Raw genomic sequence first — 17,477 nt, 5'->3', positions numbered from 1 at the left:
CGTTTGACCCCAGTACTCTTTCTTGCCATGGCAGGGGGTCGGACTAGATGATCTACTCAGGTCCCTTCTGACCCTAGAAACTATGAAATATAATAGTAATAACAATTATTATTAATGTAATGTGAATTATCAAATACTTCTAGACAATCAATTAATTAAAGAATTAGCCAACATTCAATTAATCCCTGCAATGCTCTGCAATCCTTCATTGGCTTCTGTCAGGCTCCCCTAAGGGTGTCAACACCACTTTTGTTCTAGGTATTGGTAAATGCATTAGTTTTTGTTGTAACATGGCCTGGACCTTATCCATCTCATCCCGCTATTGTTGTTGCCTATCTGAGACCACCTCTAGCTAAAAAACTGGTTCAGACCTTTTGGAATCTATTCTTCCATAATATACATACTCTGGGGATACAAATTCGCGTGACAGTAGGAGTATCTCTTGTGACACAGATGCTAGGAGTATGCTGTCCTGGCCATCCTATACTAATAGCCTTAATTAATTTCTGCAATCTCATCAACATTAATTCTGGCAATCACTACCCACATTTTGGAGCCCAAACAGTTTTTTGTTGCTTTTAATAAATCATATTGTTATGTATATAATTTAGATAGTATATCTATGGCCACCAAATCTCTCCCAGCTTTGTGTTCAATTTGAAAACCAATGATTTGTCACTGCGAAAAAAATCTCTGTACTATTGAAAGGATACTTGGCAAATGCCTTCTAGCAAGTGGTTAAGGGTCAATTTCAGATAGTACTGGTCACCTTCTATAAAAAGACATAAAATCTATCATAACTATAACCTAAAATAAAGACACTCTCATGGACCCAGAGCGGCAGCCTTCCATCTTCAGCTCCCTCTGTGCAAAAATGAAGTTTATTTCCTACCTATGGGGACTTTTTACCATCTTGTACCATCTGTATTTTTCCCAGAGCCTGACGAAGAGACTTTAATCCCAAAAGCTTGCAGAAAAGGACAGTTTTCTTGTGATTTTCCAGTTGGTCTAATAAAAGGTATCATTTGGGAACCAAGAGTTCTAGTTTTTTTGAATAACCTAAAATAAAGCCTTCTTCTCTATTTGATGATGCTGGCATTCACTTTTTGTTCATTCTATGGTGGATAAACCAAAGGTATTCATTTCTGACCATACCATGGTGAGAGGATTGTATCAATACCCTTTTACCATATTTATTTAGTTCTTTTGGGTATATATTCAAATGATTCTGTCTCTTTTCTTATAGTGACAAATGGGTGCACAGTCTCTCTGTTGGTTCTTCCACTCACTCTGATTCCTTGAGCAATGAGCCTGTTGCAGCTCCTATTTTAGCTTCTGCCTTGGAGTAAAGGGAAATTTCCTAGGAGTTTAGATTCTGTGGGAATTGAGACTAATTCAGGCTGTATTTTGTGCTCTTGTGCTTTGTTACTTTTTACAAGATGCTCTCAAGCTTTTACTCAATTGTTTTGATTCTTCCAGTGAGAACCCTTACTTGATGAGACGAACCACTGGACAGATTTTAACCCAAAATAGTACTAGAAAGGGAAAAAAAAGACCTATTACTAATTGTATGTTTTCATTTTGTTATTTACTCAGTCACTTTGTAAGTGCCCATAGTGGAGATAAACTCACCACTGTAAACCCTACATTTTACCCATTTATTTTCTTCTGTCTGTGGATTTTCTTTTAGTTTTAATTCCACTGTTTCTGGCATTATATTGGATTATGCACCTGTGTGTAACCTAATAATAAAAGTTGTGCCTTCCAGACTGATATTCCACTCACCGGCTGCTGCAGCATTGTTTGTTGCTCCCCTGCAGCATTCCTCTGAGCTACTGGCTGCCATTCTCTTTGTCTCTCCTGTGCGCACTCTGCCATTGCCTGTACACATTTGCTATTTGAGATGCTTTGTTGCTGTTCTTGTACTTTTACCAAGTCCCAGGCATTATTTTGGCTCATGGGGTTTGTCACAACACATGCAGCTCTGTGTGCTATTTTTTGGCACTTCTAGCTTTGAGCTCTGCATGCTTTTCTGCCTCAGCTCCTTTCCTCTACCACATTTTAGCATTGCTCTGTCGTGTCCACAACGTCTGAGCACTGTTTTACCTCCAGGAATTTCATTCTGGACTGGGATACTTGCTTTACTTGGAAAATTCTAGTTGCTTTCCAACGGTTAATGTTGTATTTCCCTTAGTCTAACTTGAAGCTTTGGTCCCAGGTTCCAACTAGAATCTGGTCTTATCAGAGAGTTAGTTATTCCTCCCAATTACAATACTAGCTCTTCAGCTTCCAGTCAGTTACAGACTCTTCTGTGTTTTCATCTTCTTTTTGTAACCTCAGATAAAAAATACACCGTTCACAGGTTTTAATATTGATGAAGAGTGCAGTACTCTTCACATTCCTCACAGGTGGCCTCCTCATTTTCAGAGATTCACTTCTGCTAGGATTGTAACTGCTCCATTCTTTTTCTACACGTGTTTTCTTAATTTGTTTTGTTCCAAGGAATCTGACAGAAGTCTCCTTCAATCAACTGTTCAGGAGCTTCTGTACACTGTAACATCCAGCTCGAACTGGCCTATACCAGAAGCTTTTAAAGACACATATCCCCACACTAACAAACCTCCTCTATGTTCTTCCAGGTGGTACTTGGTACCTGCGTGGCCTATTCTCTGCTGCCATGCCAATCATTTCTTCCCTTTGTTTCTGATGAGCCACAAGGCCAGAATAGGAAAGTGTGTCCCAAAGAAGATCAGTGAGATTCCTCTGATCTGCAATTGGCCCCATGTTTCAAGGAAAGCTGGGATGGCAACTGGACATAGCACAAGAAAAGGAGTAATACAAGCAGCTTACAGTTGGGCAGTACTCTTAGAGTACCAACAGGAGTCTGAGGGAGCGAACAATGATGGGAGATGGGCAGGGTAAAAACAAAATCAAAATCTCCTTCCAAGGCCTGGCAGCTCTGACTGTGGAGTTGGGGGCTTCCCTTTGCTCCCCTTTGTTTCACTAGAAAGGATGATTTATTACTGAAACAGTAAACAAGTCAAAACTTCACGTGTGGTTTAAAGGAAGAATGTGACGCTGGCTTCATTCATCTGTCAGCAGCAGCACTAGGTGAGCACCCAGCCCAAGGAACCAGAGACATATCAATGGTTGGTGTCACCTCAGAAAAGAAACAACAAACCTATGCAAAGCAAAATCTATGAGCTGTTAGGAAACCCCCTTCTACTGCCACACAACTTGGACAGCCCAGTAATCAGGACCTGGAAATACCACAGAGAGGAGGAGTTCTGTCTGCATGGGGCCTGGCAAACAAATTGCAGTTTCTGAAACTGTCTTCCAGCTCTTCAGGTCTTTCCCCCGGTACAGAATCACAGAAGTCCTGCACATTTCTGGTTCCTTCTTTCCTCTTTTCTCTTCCTTCTTGCTAAAGGCTAGGAGGTGGTCAACAAGCAATCGATCAGATCACATCCATGGTTTGTTTTTTAAATGCGTGCCTTGACAGAGTTCTCATATCTCAAGGGACCATCTACATTAGTTAGAGCTTTATCTGGTACAATCCCAAAGATGTGCAAGTTTCCTGACTCACTTCCATTCTACCACCTCCATCCTCACCTGGTAGCTCTTAAATAGACATGCCTGCAGCTTTTCAGCACAGGATTTGTGGGGGAAGAGGTATCTCACAGTGGTTGTATTGGATTATGCACAGTGCAAATCCTGTCAGTGGCACAGCTGCATCTTAGTCGATTTTTAAGTCTGAGGACCTGCATCTTTCAGAAGCTAGCCATTTGGGCATTGCTGCAGCTGCGTCTATCAAGTCTCCAGAAACTCAAAGCCAGTAAATTATTTCTTCCTTACACAAAAGAGTCCAATATAAGACTACCTCTCAGATTCATTTTCAGGCCGTCATTTGAATAAAAGTTGCTACGAATTACTCTCAAGATAAGGATCAGATTCTATGTATGCTCAAGTATTACTGCTACACTTTCATTTTACTCCAGGACTCAGCAGCCTTCCTGTCTCTACTGCTATAATTGTCTTACCTCCATCTAAAGAACGCACATCTCCACCTCCACACCACAACATACAGAAATAGTTAGCAGGATGCTACAGTAGCACACGCTGCATCAACATCTTGCACTCACCACAGCATGTGCTTATCCAATCGTATCTGTTTCTGTAACCGGAGGAAAATGTATTCCTCAAGCAACTGTACTCAATCCAACTCAAGCTAAAAAGAAGAAGAAAGTACCATATAGGCTGTGGTTTTGAGTGATGCTAAGAGCTCTACCAAAGTCAGAAAACAAGCAGAAAGCTGGGCAGGAAGTGAGCTCATCACCTATGAGCCTGTGGCTGTGCTGATGTCATCATGTAACTCAGTGGCAGGAAGTGATATGGGAGTGGGAGTCAGAGAGGAAACCGATTTGAACAACTGAGGTTAACATCTCTGGCATTTGTCATATGGCATTTCCAGGGACTTTCTAAGAAACCGAGATTGGGTTTGGCCGCTTCACTTCAGTTAGTTTGCTTTGCACACCACTTTAAACAACACTAACAGTAGCAGGATAAGGGTGCAGCTGTGCCAACCGCACATCAATGTAAGTGGCAACATCTGCCTCTGATGTTGCTGGTTCCCTTTCACCACTACTCAAGGGAAAATGTTTAATGAATAGCTTCCTGCAATGTTTATTGAATATAAAACTCCATTTGTGTTAGAAATGGGCAAAGAGCAAATTCTAGCCTCAAATTCTTCCAGATTTGTGATGGGTTCAGGTCTTGGAGGATGTCCAGATCCAGTTTCTTAAGACAGTGGTGTCACTTTTCTCAGATGTCTTTCATCTCAGACAATCTGAATAAACTTTGCAGTCATTATATCTAAGGCGTACGCAGTTGGCAGTTCATCTACAGTTGAAACATTGGCATCTCAAGCAAAATCCTAGCTATCATTTAATGGCACAGAACCCCACCCAATACTGCACAAGGGGAAGACAAAAGGAATATGATACCAAAGACAGTGTGTAATTATCCATATTGAAATTTGTCCAGAATGCTAGCACCCTCAAACCACCAGAAAAAGTGCCAAGAGAGCCTTAATTCATACCTTAAGGCAAGAAGGGACTGCTATGAGCTCCTGTATAATGCAAACAATATAATGTCACCGATAATTTCACATGTAAATTGCTAGAAAAGGGAAAGCACAGTGCTTCTCTTCCCCATTTCTTCCTCCTTAGCCATCTTAACATCATGCTGGAATATTCAGAACTGATCTAGAGGGGAATATCACATACCGGCTTAGAAACACTTTTTGATTCAGTGCTTCTTGTAGATCTCCCATTCAAGTGGTAATGCACCCCAACAACACACAGTTTGTAGAATACACCAGAGTGCCGTAGATTCATGAATGCATTCAGGGTTTACTGTAAGGGTAACTCTATACATTAACCTCTTGTCATTCTATTCATTTAATCACAAACCTTCTGTTGCCAGTGATGAGTTAGAATTAAGGTCATTGCTCCCTAGAGGGGATTCTTCCTGGGATTTTTTCTCTGGGCTCACTAGTTGAGGCTGTAAAAAGAAACAATCAGTGAACAAATACAGAAATCAGATGACAAAATACAAAATGAAAATAAAGCAAACAGTGTCAATCCAAATAAAATAGTCTTTAGTTTGTGTCTTCTTGAAAATGCACTCTGTCCAAATACTGTGCAGCACTGAGGTTGTGAAGTTGTTCATATTATTCAAAAAAAAAAAAAAAAATCAAGCCTGGATCAAAGCAAAAAACGAAGCAATAAAATCTCAATATTTAAAAAAACTGAAAACCCAAAAGGAATTAGGGCTGTCTGAAGCCTAAACCGTACCCTGGTAGTTACAGCACTGTACTGGGAAGCTAAAGAAATGGAGTTTCAAACCCTCTGTAGCTAATGAGGGCTTAGATCAGGGGCAGGCAGTGTCCAGACTGCAGGCCACATCAGGCCTGCAGCAGACTCCATTTCCCAGCAGCCCCTGTCCAGGTCACTGCAGCCAGTTGCCATGGAGACCCCAGGAGTGGCAGCACCATGACAGTGTAGGCCTAGGGTCTCCACGGAGATTGGCCCCAGGCTGGCAAAGCACACAACTGGGCAAGGAGCTGCTCTGGGGCTGCATTCTTGTGGTGGTGACAGTGTGGTCTGGAGCCCGCGCAGAACTGCGATCTGCTGCCCGCACACCACTGTCAACAGATCCCAGTCCTGGCCCCAGAGCAGTTCTCCGCCCAGCCGCACACCCTGCCAGTGCTGCTGGAACTGGTCTCCGTGGAAGCCCTGGCTCCATGTTGTCGTGGTACCGCTGCTCCTGGGGTCTCCATGGAAATCAGCAGCAGCAATGTGGGCAGGGGCTGCTGGGAAATGGAGTCTGGCTCCTGGTCAGGTCTATCATTTTGCCTACCCCTGGCTTAGACCCGGGATTTCGTACTTCTTGAGTGTGTGCCTTAACCACTAGGCTACTGGGCTAAAGCAAGGCATGGTTATGCTACTAGGTATGGGTTTTTGCATAGCTATAGTTTCAAGACTTAGACCTTACTGACCTAGCTATGCAGGTATGGAGCTGTATATCTGCCTGGCAGGAGTACAGATCACTGAACATGCCCAACAGCCATGTGGACACTTGCATATCCGAAATGCACATGAAATCAGATGACAGACTGTGTGCAAATCCCAAAACAGCAGTTACACGGCCAGTGAAGTGCCATTTGGGTGCTTAAAATAAAATAGGATTACACCCCTAAATGTCACAAGGCCTCACCAGTGTTGGCTGTAAGTGGGCTCTGATTAAATCAGTTTTAGTAAGCCAAGAAGAACAGGGAGGGGACAGAATGTGATTCACAGACCTCCAAGAAAGAAAATAGGTGCTGCAGGAAGTGATATCAGTGATTCAGTGAGGAGAGAGGGCTCCCTTCTCCTCTGTCATTTCTATGACAAAGACCTGCATGATAATAGGGAGAGCTGCACTCTAGCAGTTGCAAAACTGAGGTCCTGACCACTTGTAGGCATTTAATACTCATCGTATTTTCACCCCAAAGCACTTGGGAATTTATCTTTTGCCTCCCTAGAGTCCCATGTAAAGTCATATAAATCAATGGACCTCCCGAACGGCTGAACCCAATATCTGCTATCACAAGCGCCCCCATCAACCTGCCAGCTTCCACAAACATACTGCACTTCATGCTCCTCTGTTCGATGTTCCAGACTATTCTTCTGTTTCTATCACTCCAGTTTTATATTGTTGTGTACTGTTAAAAACTTGCCCTGATCCATCTGTACCCACTCACTGTCCTGAAAGAGCCAAGGATCCTAAAGAAATAAAAATGTAATGATGTAACTGAAGAGTGTATCATGATGCATATGCACATAGATGCCAAATTACTGTTGCACAGGCCTCTAAGGTTCTGCTCTTTCCTAACATTTAGGTTGTTTGACTTTACAGATTTAACTTGTTTAACCAGAAGTGCTTAAAATTAGAAATTCTAAAATTATTATATTTCTAAAATTATTATATTTGGCTTTATTCCCATCACTCTTGGAGACAGTGCATCTCCACTCATCGGTGGTGAACTGCTGCCTTCTCACCCAGAGTTTGAGTAGAGACTCCTGCTCTGGTGGTAGTTGGTATGGCAGTGACTGGTCTATGTCTGTCCCCATTCTCATCTTCAGTTGAATTATCTATTCCATGATGCACACATCAGTTCACTCAGAGGACTCTAGTGCATTGTGGGAAAGGTAGCTGAGTCAGGTATCCTGGACTACAGAGAAGTCTAGAGGCAGGAGGCACATGATGAACTTTAGCAACTCAGGTAGCCACTGAATAATGTCTGACTGACTAGAAACAAGACATTAAGGGAACCTACACATAAGCCAGGAAGCTACTCCAACGCACTGTAATTACAGTGAACTGGAGCAGATTTGATTAATACAGTCTGCTGGAGTGTGGCAATTACTGCACTCCAGCCAGCCTCCACATCTTGTGTATCAGTGTCCCCACATTTCCAAATGGCACTTTAACTAAAGCTCTTTCAACAAGCTTTAGGTAAATTGTCCCTGCTGCCATTCTGAAGTAAGGGGACACTGATACATGAGATGCTCCCCTGCCCCCACACTCCAGGAGCATGTGTAAAAATACCCTAAGATTTAGTTCAATTAATTGAGATGCTCTGATTTGGATCAGTCCACCCAAAAAGAAATGTTTAATTTGGATTTTATTGATATTCCCAGAAAACGTTTCTAATTATATCCAGATCCTGATATATGACCCTACTAATGCAGTCTCTGACCACCTCAAATTCTTTAAAGTATTTTGCTCACAGTACCCTGGGGAAGTAGCACAGTGTCATTAGCCCCATTTTACAGATGGGAACTGAGACACACAGAGGGTCTCCCAAACTCTTGACTATTGCCCTAACACTGGTCTTTCATCTGTTGGACCAAGTTTTCTGTTTAGCCCAACAGCAGCACACAGCATTTCCTAATCCCACCGTTTCTGCTCTCTTACTATACCTCACCTCACTTGTATTGAGAGGTGACAGGAATATGTCCTTACACTCCTGTCTGGATGCTGCCATGTTTCTCCCAGCATCCTCTATTCCTCTCCAGCCCTCCCCCCCCGCAGCCCTGGTCTACAGCTGTATACAAGGCACACAGAAGAGCTGCAAAACAGAGTGGAGTGTCATGGCTGAGCCCATCTCCTTCCTACAAGTTGCTGTCAGTTTAACCACAGGGCAGACTGTATCAGCAGGTGTTTTACAAGATGGTCAGTGCTCTGTATCTTGCAGGTTCCCCCACAATTATCCTCTTAAGGAAACCTCAGCTTTTAATATATTTACGTTTTTAGGTTTCTGTAACTCTATAAATAAAAAGCATTGGCTTTCTGATCTCTTATAAGCTCACAGTTCTAAATGACATGGAAATAACAGAAATAACGTTTCATGACAGCTGCCAGCACCTGGTTTTTCCTTGCTGGCCCCAGGGGACAGAAGAGTCCTTCAGCATCCCCTGAAGACTACAGTTGGGCTACTACAAGCCAATGGGCAAGCAACTGATGTCCAGAATGAAAACTAAGCATTCTGCCAATTCTTCTCTTGGACTTTAACCCTCTCCCCTCACGTTTAAGCACTGCAGTCTACTCGCTGGAACAGGTCTACTACTCAATGCTCATTTCATGCTGATGCTGTCTCAGCCTTCTGATGTTGGTGGTTTTTATTCCTGCTAAGTGAGTCATCTTTCCCTGTGCTGCAGGCTTCATCTCCTGTTCCCCGCAAGCCCAGTTATCCTGGGAACTCTATTTGAAGGACACTCCACCATTTTTCTTCTCAGTGCAAATGTGGTTTCCTTCATTTTCTTCTCTCAAAGAAAGAGAGGGAATTAAAGGGAATGTTGACCTGACTGTACTTACCCACTTGCGGGGTCTCCCTCTTGGTCTTTTTGCAAGTGGAGATTCTACCTTTAAAAATACAAAACAAAATGAAATTAAATGAGAGTAAGCCATTAAACTTGATCTGGAAGGCTTCAGCATAGCATCTACAAGTGTGACAGGTAGGAGAAGGAAGGCCAAGGGTTTAGATTAGGAGAATGATAAAGAAGGACTAAACAGAGGAAACAGCAGAAAAAGAGCACTAAGAAAAGACTGGCAGTGATCATATGGCAATGAAAAAAGAGGAAAAGTAAGGTGGCAGCTGTTAGTCAGACAGCTCCATCAGATGAAAAACAGACACATTTAGATTAGAACTACATCACACATACCCATAAATTGCCATCCCTTACCACAGCAGTTCCCAACCTAGGGTCAGGACCCAAATCAGGGTTGCAGAGAACCCTCAGGAGGGTCAAGGTGTTCAAGAAGAACACTTCCAGGTTCACCACCGGCACTTCTAAGTTCGTCTCTGAGTGTGGCACAGGCACCTAGGGGACACCCCACCCCCTCCAAAACGGTTGGGAATCACAGCCTTACTGTCTGTCCAGAAGTAGTATTCAATTTTTTGCTTCCTTTTGGCCTTCCACGTGGCTTCTTTAGGGGCACCAGTTCCTCAGGCTCCTGCTTTGACAAAAGGATGAGATCTATTACAACAACTTTCACACATCTAGCAATAACAACATACGACACTGGTGCCCAGCATTTCACATTCTGTGGTCCTTGATTAATGGAGCATTGCTGGTACTCCATAGAGAGCTGGCTGTCCTCCCCATTCCTAGATGCTAAATACTACTTCAGCCTTACATGACAGCAACAATACACTGACCGACAAGAACCATGGACCTAGAGATAGCTCATCAGCCTGAGATGTGGGGAAACAGGATTTAATTCTTCACTCTGACCCAGATTTCCTTTGTGACTTTGGTTAGTCACATAGGGCATGTCCAGCCCATCCCCATGTTTTGCCTGGAAGTGCCACTGTTCAGCAAGCCTCACTCAGTTGTTCCTGTGCCATGTGCACCAAATTGCATGACGCCTATAGCTGCCTTCAGGTGGTGGAGTTGTTGGTTGTAGCTGTGTTGGTCTAAGGATGTAGGCAGGCAAGATTCTTTGGGTAGATGTGACGTCTTTTATTAGACCAACTAAATAGTTGAAAAAAAAGTTCTTTGCAAGCTTTTGAGCACAAACACCTTTCATCAGACATAGGGAGACTCTGCATCATCACAAATTCAACAATAATCATGATGAACACTATCCAGAATGGTAAAATACAAACCACCATGTACAAGAAACCCACAGAATAATACACATATCTACACAGAACCAGCAATCACCCTAAACACACCAAAAAAATGCTGTAATTTATAGCTGAGATCTCTGATATCACCAAATCTGCACTGAGGAGAATACCTGCTATCATCACCCCACAAATCTCAAAAGGGCTTTCACCCAACAAGGACACTCCTCCAGAGAGATAGATCACACTTTTGAAAGATCTACCTGGATATGCAAAGAATTCCTGTACAAAAAGAAAATCCCCACGAAATGCACACCATTAGTTATGACATACCATCCTTCCCTGGAATGTATACGGAAAATCCTCAAACAATTGCAACCCATTGTAGTAGAAGACCCAATTCTTAAAGAGACCTTTCCAGAACCGCCCATCCTAGTCTTTAAACAAATACTGAACCTTGCTAACCTCATAAATCAGAAGCAAACTTCCTATGACCCTGTTCACCAGAGCGCCCCAAGGGATGACAAGGTCAAACGGTCACAAACTCCTCCAAGACTATTTCAGGCTGGATATAAGGAAGAACTTCTTTACTGTCAGAGCCCCCAAGGTTTGGAATAGACTGCTGCTGGAAGTGGTCCAAGCACCTACTCTGAATGCCTTCAAAAGACATCTGGATGTTTACCTTGCTGGGATCCTATGATCCCTGCTGACTTCCTGCTCCTGGAGCAGGGGGCTGGACTCGATGACCTCTCGAGGTTCCTTCTAGCCCAAATGTCTATGAATCTATGAAATCCAATTACCTGTGGGTGCCCACTTCTTACAAGGCAATCACTCTCTCTCCAATCTCTCAGTTCTAATCCTCAAAGGGAACTTAAAAACAGCATTCATGGATGAGCCTACAAACTTTACTTCATTAATCTACTGGATACAAAAAAAATCATGGACTTTATATAGACATTGAATACCTTGCACAGATGGCAAAATATTGTTCATTTCAGCAGGGTGCTTGGTATAGGGGAAAAAAGATCACAGTCTCTTCCCCCATTGCAAGTCATTTAGAAGCAAAACGGGTTAAGCACCCTAGTAGTCCTCAGTGCTACAAATACCAGGTTAACTCATCTTGGAGTAATTCACAGTCTATGTGGACATGGTCTGCTGGCTTGAAGGTAGTGAGGACAGCTGGGGACTTGCTACTGCCAGCAGCTGTGCCAACGTGTGTATGCTCTTTCTTTTCTGAGCAGTAGAGTGTTTTCCTCTCAAGTTTCCCTCCTCCCCGCGCCAAATTATGCCTGCCCAAATTAGTCTGTAACTCAAGTAAACCCAGCCTTGTCTTTGTCAGTAAGGCCATTTGTGGACGTGCTCACCATTTTCTAAACCAGTGTTTCTCAACCCATGGATCGTCACCGACAAGCAGGTCACAAGAATAAGTGAAAGGGTCATGAACTAACTTTGAAAATGGATCAACTAACTTTAAAAATGGATTTTACTTTAAAGGAGAAAAACCTGGGAAACTGCACATTATTGGTTGCAGGCTGGCAGAGTCCCAGCCTGCAAAGGACTGCTTGTCCACCCCCCTCCACCGCTCTACACCCCCCTCTGCCCCACACACTGTGGGGCTGGGGCAGGTTGAGAGTGAGGGGCACTGGGTCAGGACTGGCCATCAATATTTACAAATGGGTCCTGGTACAAAACAGGTTGAGAACCACTGTTCTAAACCGTATTAACTGATTCACATCACACAGTTCAAATCAAATTTCAATTCGAATTAAGGGTGAATAGAAGATCAGTAATCATCAGCCCCTTAGACCCAACTGGCAGCTTCTGTGCCTGGGCTTATGCATTTAGCACTTGCCCTTGGAAGTATTTAGGAGGCAATAATGAGACTTTAAAGCAGTGTTACATTGTTGCAAGCTGACTGACAGTTATCTAAAGTGCTGTTCCAGAAGCCTTCATGGGTGCACCTGACCTGAGTGCTGATGACCATCTCAGCCAATGTGTTGGGGGCAGGTCTTCCTCACAGACCAGTGGCCTATGCACTGGGGCAGGGCTGGGAGCTTAGTCAGGTTTGTTGGCACATATAACTTGGTAAAAAATGTTGCTTCTCTTGTGTTACAAAAATCCAACTGAGTTTCCCTTGCAGGGACTGATATTTGCAATGCTTATCTGCCAAGTTCCTAAGGACTGGTTTTCCTAAAAGCAACAATTAACACTATTTAAATTGCCGAGTTCAGACTGCTCTAGTCTGCATTAACTTTAAATCTCATTCAATGGACCGTTCATTCGGACTGGAGCCATTTTAATTCAGGCTATGGACATCCACGCATATATAATGGCGGTTGTAGTCTGGACTAAACCTAGAAAAACATAACATCTATAAAAAGCTGCTTTCAATCCCTAATACCCCAGCATTCCCTGCTGGGCTTTTAGGCCACTAGGTACTCACTTGTGGCTGTTTCTTTGGCCTTCCCCTCTTTCTCTTTGGCAGTTCAGGAGGAGGGGATGAGCCAGGGTCCATTTGTTTCTCGTTGTTGCTCATGGTGGCACGTCCCACAGCTTCCAGATGGTAACCCAAGAGATTACTTTTCCATGGGCACCTGACACAATAGAAATGAAAATCTCACCTCCTTGCTCTCTTTCTCCTTTCTTATTAAGAGACCTTTTTCCACCTGCAGGGATATAAATAAGGACAGTCAGGCATGAAAGCTTGCTACTTTCCTGCTAGTGAGAAGGATTTATAGAGTTCAGGATACGGCAGCCTTCCAGCAGCACAGCAATACTCTATAAGCACTTATTTATTCCCACTGCCCCTCTCCTTTCATTGCTGTTTCTTCTAAAAAGATGAATTTAGTGCTGGTGTTTGTCCTCAAGGCAGAAATGTTTTTATAATTCTTCAGGTACCGTGTGGACAGCAACAACAGAAGGGAGGACTTAGCCCCTGACTTCTGGACTGTTAGAGCTTTTGCTGACAGGTGTTATATTAATGTTGCCATTTTCTATAGGATGGAATGGCATTTGACAGACACAACCTGGCTGTGGCAAATCAGGTCTAGGTCTCTCAGGCACATTTTTGTTCAGATACAAGAAGGTATCTTGTTTGGACTCTTTACATTAGTTTATTTGAAATAGTAATTTCACTTTGGCAGAACCACTCTACCTCTTCCCCAGCTTCTCCTACCCAATGCCCCATGTAGAATCCTCTGTGGCTGAAACAGTTCTGGTCCAATTTGTTTGGCTCCAAGAAATAGCTTGAGCCATGAGCTGTTGATGGAACATGAGAAAACCACATAACTTTCAGAAGTGACGGATACATTTAGGTTTCCAGTTTTCCTGCCTTTGAATGAAACTTCAGTTCCTTAGCCACTTTTGCAGGTGTGACATGTGGTGACTCAAGTGGCACACAGAATCCACAGGAGAATTTACCATCAATGCACAGCATAGCATTACAATATTTTCTTCGTTGTTCTAAAATAATGCATAAGGGAGCAGAAACCTAATTCAGTTTCTGTTTGTTCATGAATAACACTTAAATTCCAACCAGGTGGTCCTTTACAAACCCACAGGTGTTGCTGCATGCTCAGCTTTTTCCGTCCACCCAACTGACAAGATGGAAAGACCTTAGCTTGATTCTCTGAATTCAGGTAAAATGTAGGGTAAAATCTGGCTCATGCCTTGCATCAACAGAACCAAATGAATTCTGTTAGTCAAAGCATCTGAAAAAGACAAGCAGGAGGCAGAGCAAAGAGAAAACTTTTGTTCCAATATGAAAACTAATAACGATTTACTTTCATCTTATGAGAACTTACTTTCACCTTCCAAGAAATCAAATGCTCATATCTGTACTGACACTACCAGCAGATCAAGAGATACTGTGCCCCTAGACTCTGTTAGCACTCAGATGTTAGGGAAGTTCAATGATACTCCCAGAAAAGGGAGCTGTAGCAACAGTTTGGAATACATTCTCTTCCTGGCAGATTCCTGCATGAATAAAGAACTAGAACGGATCTTCTAGGCTACCAAGTGCCCTGCTATTGCAGGAAATCACATCATAAAATCATTTATATCAGCTAATCAAGTTTCATATTAAACAGCTTGCCTTTTATGCCCACAACCCATATTCAGAGGCTATTCCAGAACCTCAGTACTCTGATGGTTAGAAAACTTCAAATTTTCAGCCCACATTTATTTACAATGAGTTGATATCTTGCTGTTCTTTCACAAGAGTTGTCCTTTAGTTTAAATACCTCTTTTCTCTCCCTGGTATCTACCCCTCTGATATATCTATAGACAGTAATCGCTTCCCATCTCAGCATTTTTTGGGGGGTGGGGTGGGGAGGGGGGTGCTAATGCTAAACAAAACAAGCTGCTGAGACTCCTCTCATAAGAAAAGGAGCTATGTTCTCCTAATCATTCATGAATTCCTCCTCTATATCTATTCCACTTTAGTTCATCTTTCTTGAATAGAGATGATCATAATTGCAGACCACACTCAGCTGAGGTCTTAGCAGTGCCTTGTACTGCTTACTGAAGAAATCTTACTGATGAAAAATAAAAGTCTTTCCCCATCTCACTGGAAATTCTTCAGGTTAGGTCCTCATGCCTAACCGGCCCATCACATTATCTGAGAAACATGCATGAAGGAACAGTTCAGCTGGAAAAGAACAGTTTGTATAAAATATCAACAAATATTGTTTCGAAGTGGATACAACTAGCCTCTCAAGGGACCCTGCAGATGTCTGAGTATTGGTTCTGCCTTTGCATGCCTACCCATGACAGTACAACTACTTTCCTTTGAGGGTCATATCTAAAGCAACTCATTTCTACCTTATGTTTTAGTGGTGGTGAAAAGTCCTCAACTCCTAGCCTAGCAGACTAAATAATCTATTTAGTCTTGTAGGGCTCAATGTGGGCAGCAGCTACACGCACTTCCCTGCTTCATGCCTGTTCTGCAGAAAGAACTTCTATTTGGATTCGTAAGGTTCCATTCTTCCTGTGTGATCTGGGGGAAATCACCTAAATCCAAGAGGTGTCTCAGTTCCTTCCAAAAAAATGAAGATACAGCCATGGGAGCACAGGGGAAATATTTGAACAGCTGTGAAAGAAATCAGCCCTTTGTCATCCTACAGAGGAAAAAAGATCACCAAGGCAGTCTCATACCACCACCAATAATAGTGACTCTTTGGATCAAAGACCAGTCTACAAGGAAATCTCATGAGCAACCAACTCATTTCACATGGGGTGTTCAGGCAACTTAATGTGAAAAAGGGCTCTTAATTGATTCAGGCCTTGTTGCAACCAGGAACTTAGGCATGGAAGCCACTATTGCCTCTTACCTAGCTCCTGAGGCTTTGGGTTTCACAACAATGTCAGTCCACACCATAAGAGGAATTTCTGGATAGAAAACCAAAGTTTAATGCAGTTCCAAACAATTTGTTTCTCTGCCTGTTCAGCCTCCTCACTCCGACACTACTTAGATTAACACCCCATCTACATTTATGATGAATTTTGCCTGATGAATTTTATACCCGATTGTATAAATCTGGTCTTCTCTTTATATCTGGGGGTTCAGTTGGTATTACAGTCCCTCTCCCATCTCAGTTCTGGTGGTAGGGTACATATGGGGAGCGAGTTCCATAGACAGAGCCATCCCTAGGGTACGGTGAATCAGGGCAATTGCCCTGGACCCCATGATTTGGGCGGGCCCCGTGGAGTCGAGCAGAGGAGCTGCAGCCCCTCCTGCAAGGCTCCTCTGAAGCTGGTAGGTCAGCCCCACACTGCAGAAGAAGCACAGAGACCTCCTACCCCTTTGTGGGGGTACCATGGCCCTGTGCAGTGTTAAGGGGCCCCACACAGGCTTATTTGCCCCGGGCCCTGCACCCCCCTAAGGTCAGCTCTGTCCACAGATATCCTGATCCAAGACCAGAGATGACCCTGAAGAGTAAGACTAAACCTATGTACCAGAGGATTCAGAAGCAAGTAGAAAATTGAGGGAAGTTATCTGATGTGTTTTCTAGTCTACAAAAGTTCATATCTACCCTGCCTTCTGACTGACTTCAGACAAACATGACTAATTATCTCTCTCTTCTCAGTAGATACTCACACTCAGGTGGTAGCCATCTCATGTTGTACAAGCTGGAGTTTCCAACTAATCTTGACTTGCAGCTGTAGGAATAGTAATTATAGTTTCATAGTTTCATAGTTTGTAGGGTCGGAAGGGACCTGAGCAGATCATCTAGTCCGACCCCCTGCCAAGGAGCCTGCACCACTTCTCTTGGAAGTTGGTTCCAGATCCTAGCTGCCCTGACCGTGAAGTAGCGCCTACTGATATCTAACCTAAATATACCCTCTGCCAGCTTGTGACCGTTATTCCTGGTCACTCCTCGCAGTGCTCAGGGGAACAGGGACTCCCCCAATGTCTGCTGATCCCCCCTGACTAGTTTGTAACAGGCCACAAGATCCCCCCTCAGCCTTCTTCTGGAGGCTGAACAGGTTCAGGTCCCATAGCCTCTCCTCATAGGGCCTTCCCTGCTGCCCCCTGATCATACAAGTGGCCCTCCTCTGGACCCTCTCCATGTTGTCCACATCCCTCTTGAAGTGCAGCGCCCAGAACTGGACGCAGTACTCCAGCTGCGGCTTGACCAGTGCCGCATAGAGGGGGAGAATCGCCTCCTTGGACCTGCTCTAGATGCATCTGTGGATGCATGACAGGGTACCGTTGGCCTTCCTGACTGCATCCCCACACTGCCGACCCATGTTCATCTTGGAGTCAATGATGACTCCAAGATCCTTTTCTGCCTCTGTACTG

General features: G+C 43.6%; 1 protein-coding gene across 4 annotated transcripts in view; it reads right to left on the bottom strand.

Moving 5' to 3' along the window:
* The window catches only part of LOC109318301 (high mobility group protein HMGI-C-like), a 36,049-nt gene that overhangs the window by 4,380 nt on the left and 14,192 nt on the right, over positions 1-17,477 (bottom strand). For 3 of the 4 annotated variants that reach the window (XM_019547471.1, XM_019547472.1, XM_019547469.1), the window contains 4 exons: positions 13,119-13,341; positions 9,976-10,062; positions 9,421-9,468; positions 5,472-5,562 (listed from right to left, as the gene is read on the bottom strand). In XM_019547471.1, coding sequence (XP_019403016.1) covers positions 5,472-5,562; positions 9,421-9,468; positions 9,976-10,062; positions 13,119-13,211 — 319 coding nt within the window. In that variant the 5' untranslated portion in view covers positions 13,212-13,341. The remainder of the gene's footprint in view (positions 1-5,471; positions 5,563-9,420; positions 9,469-9,975; positions 10,063-13,118; positions 13,342-17,477) is intronic. The other variant, XM_019547473.1, reaches the window with a different exon arrangement.

The sequence above is a fragment of the Crocodylus porosus genome, unplaced genomic scaffold, assembly GCF_001723895.1.
Source record: "Crocodylus porosus isolate Cpor-Errol unplaced genomic scaffold, CroPor_comp1, whole genome shotgun sequence".
In the NCBI taxonomy this organism is placed as follows: domain Eukaryota; kingdom Metazoa; phylum Chordata; order Crocodylia; family Crocodylidae; genus Crocodylus; species Crocodylus porosus.
Note: the sequence above shows the minus strand (reverse complement) of the source record. Positions and strands in the feature narration are given on the sequence as shown.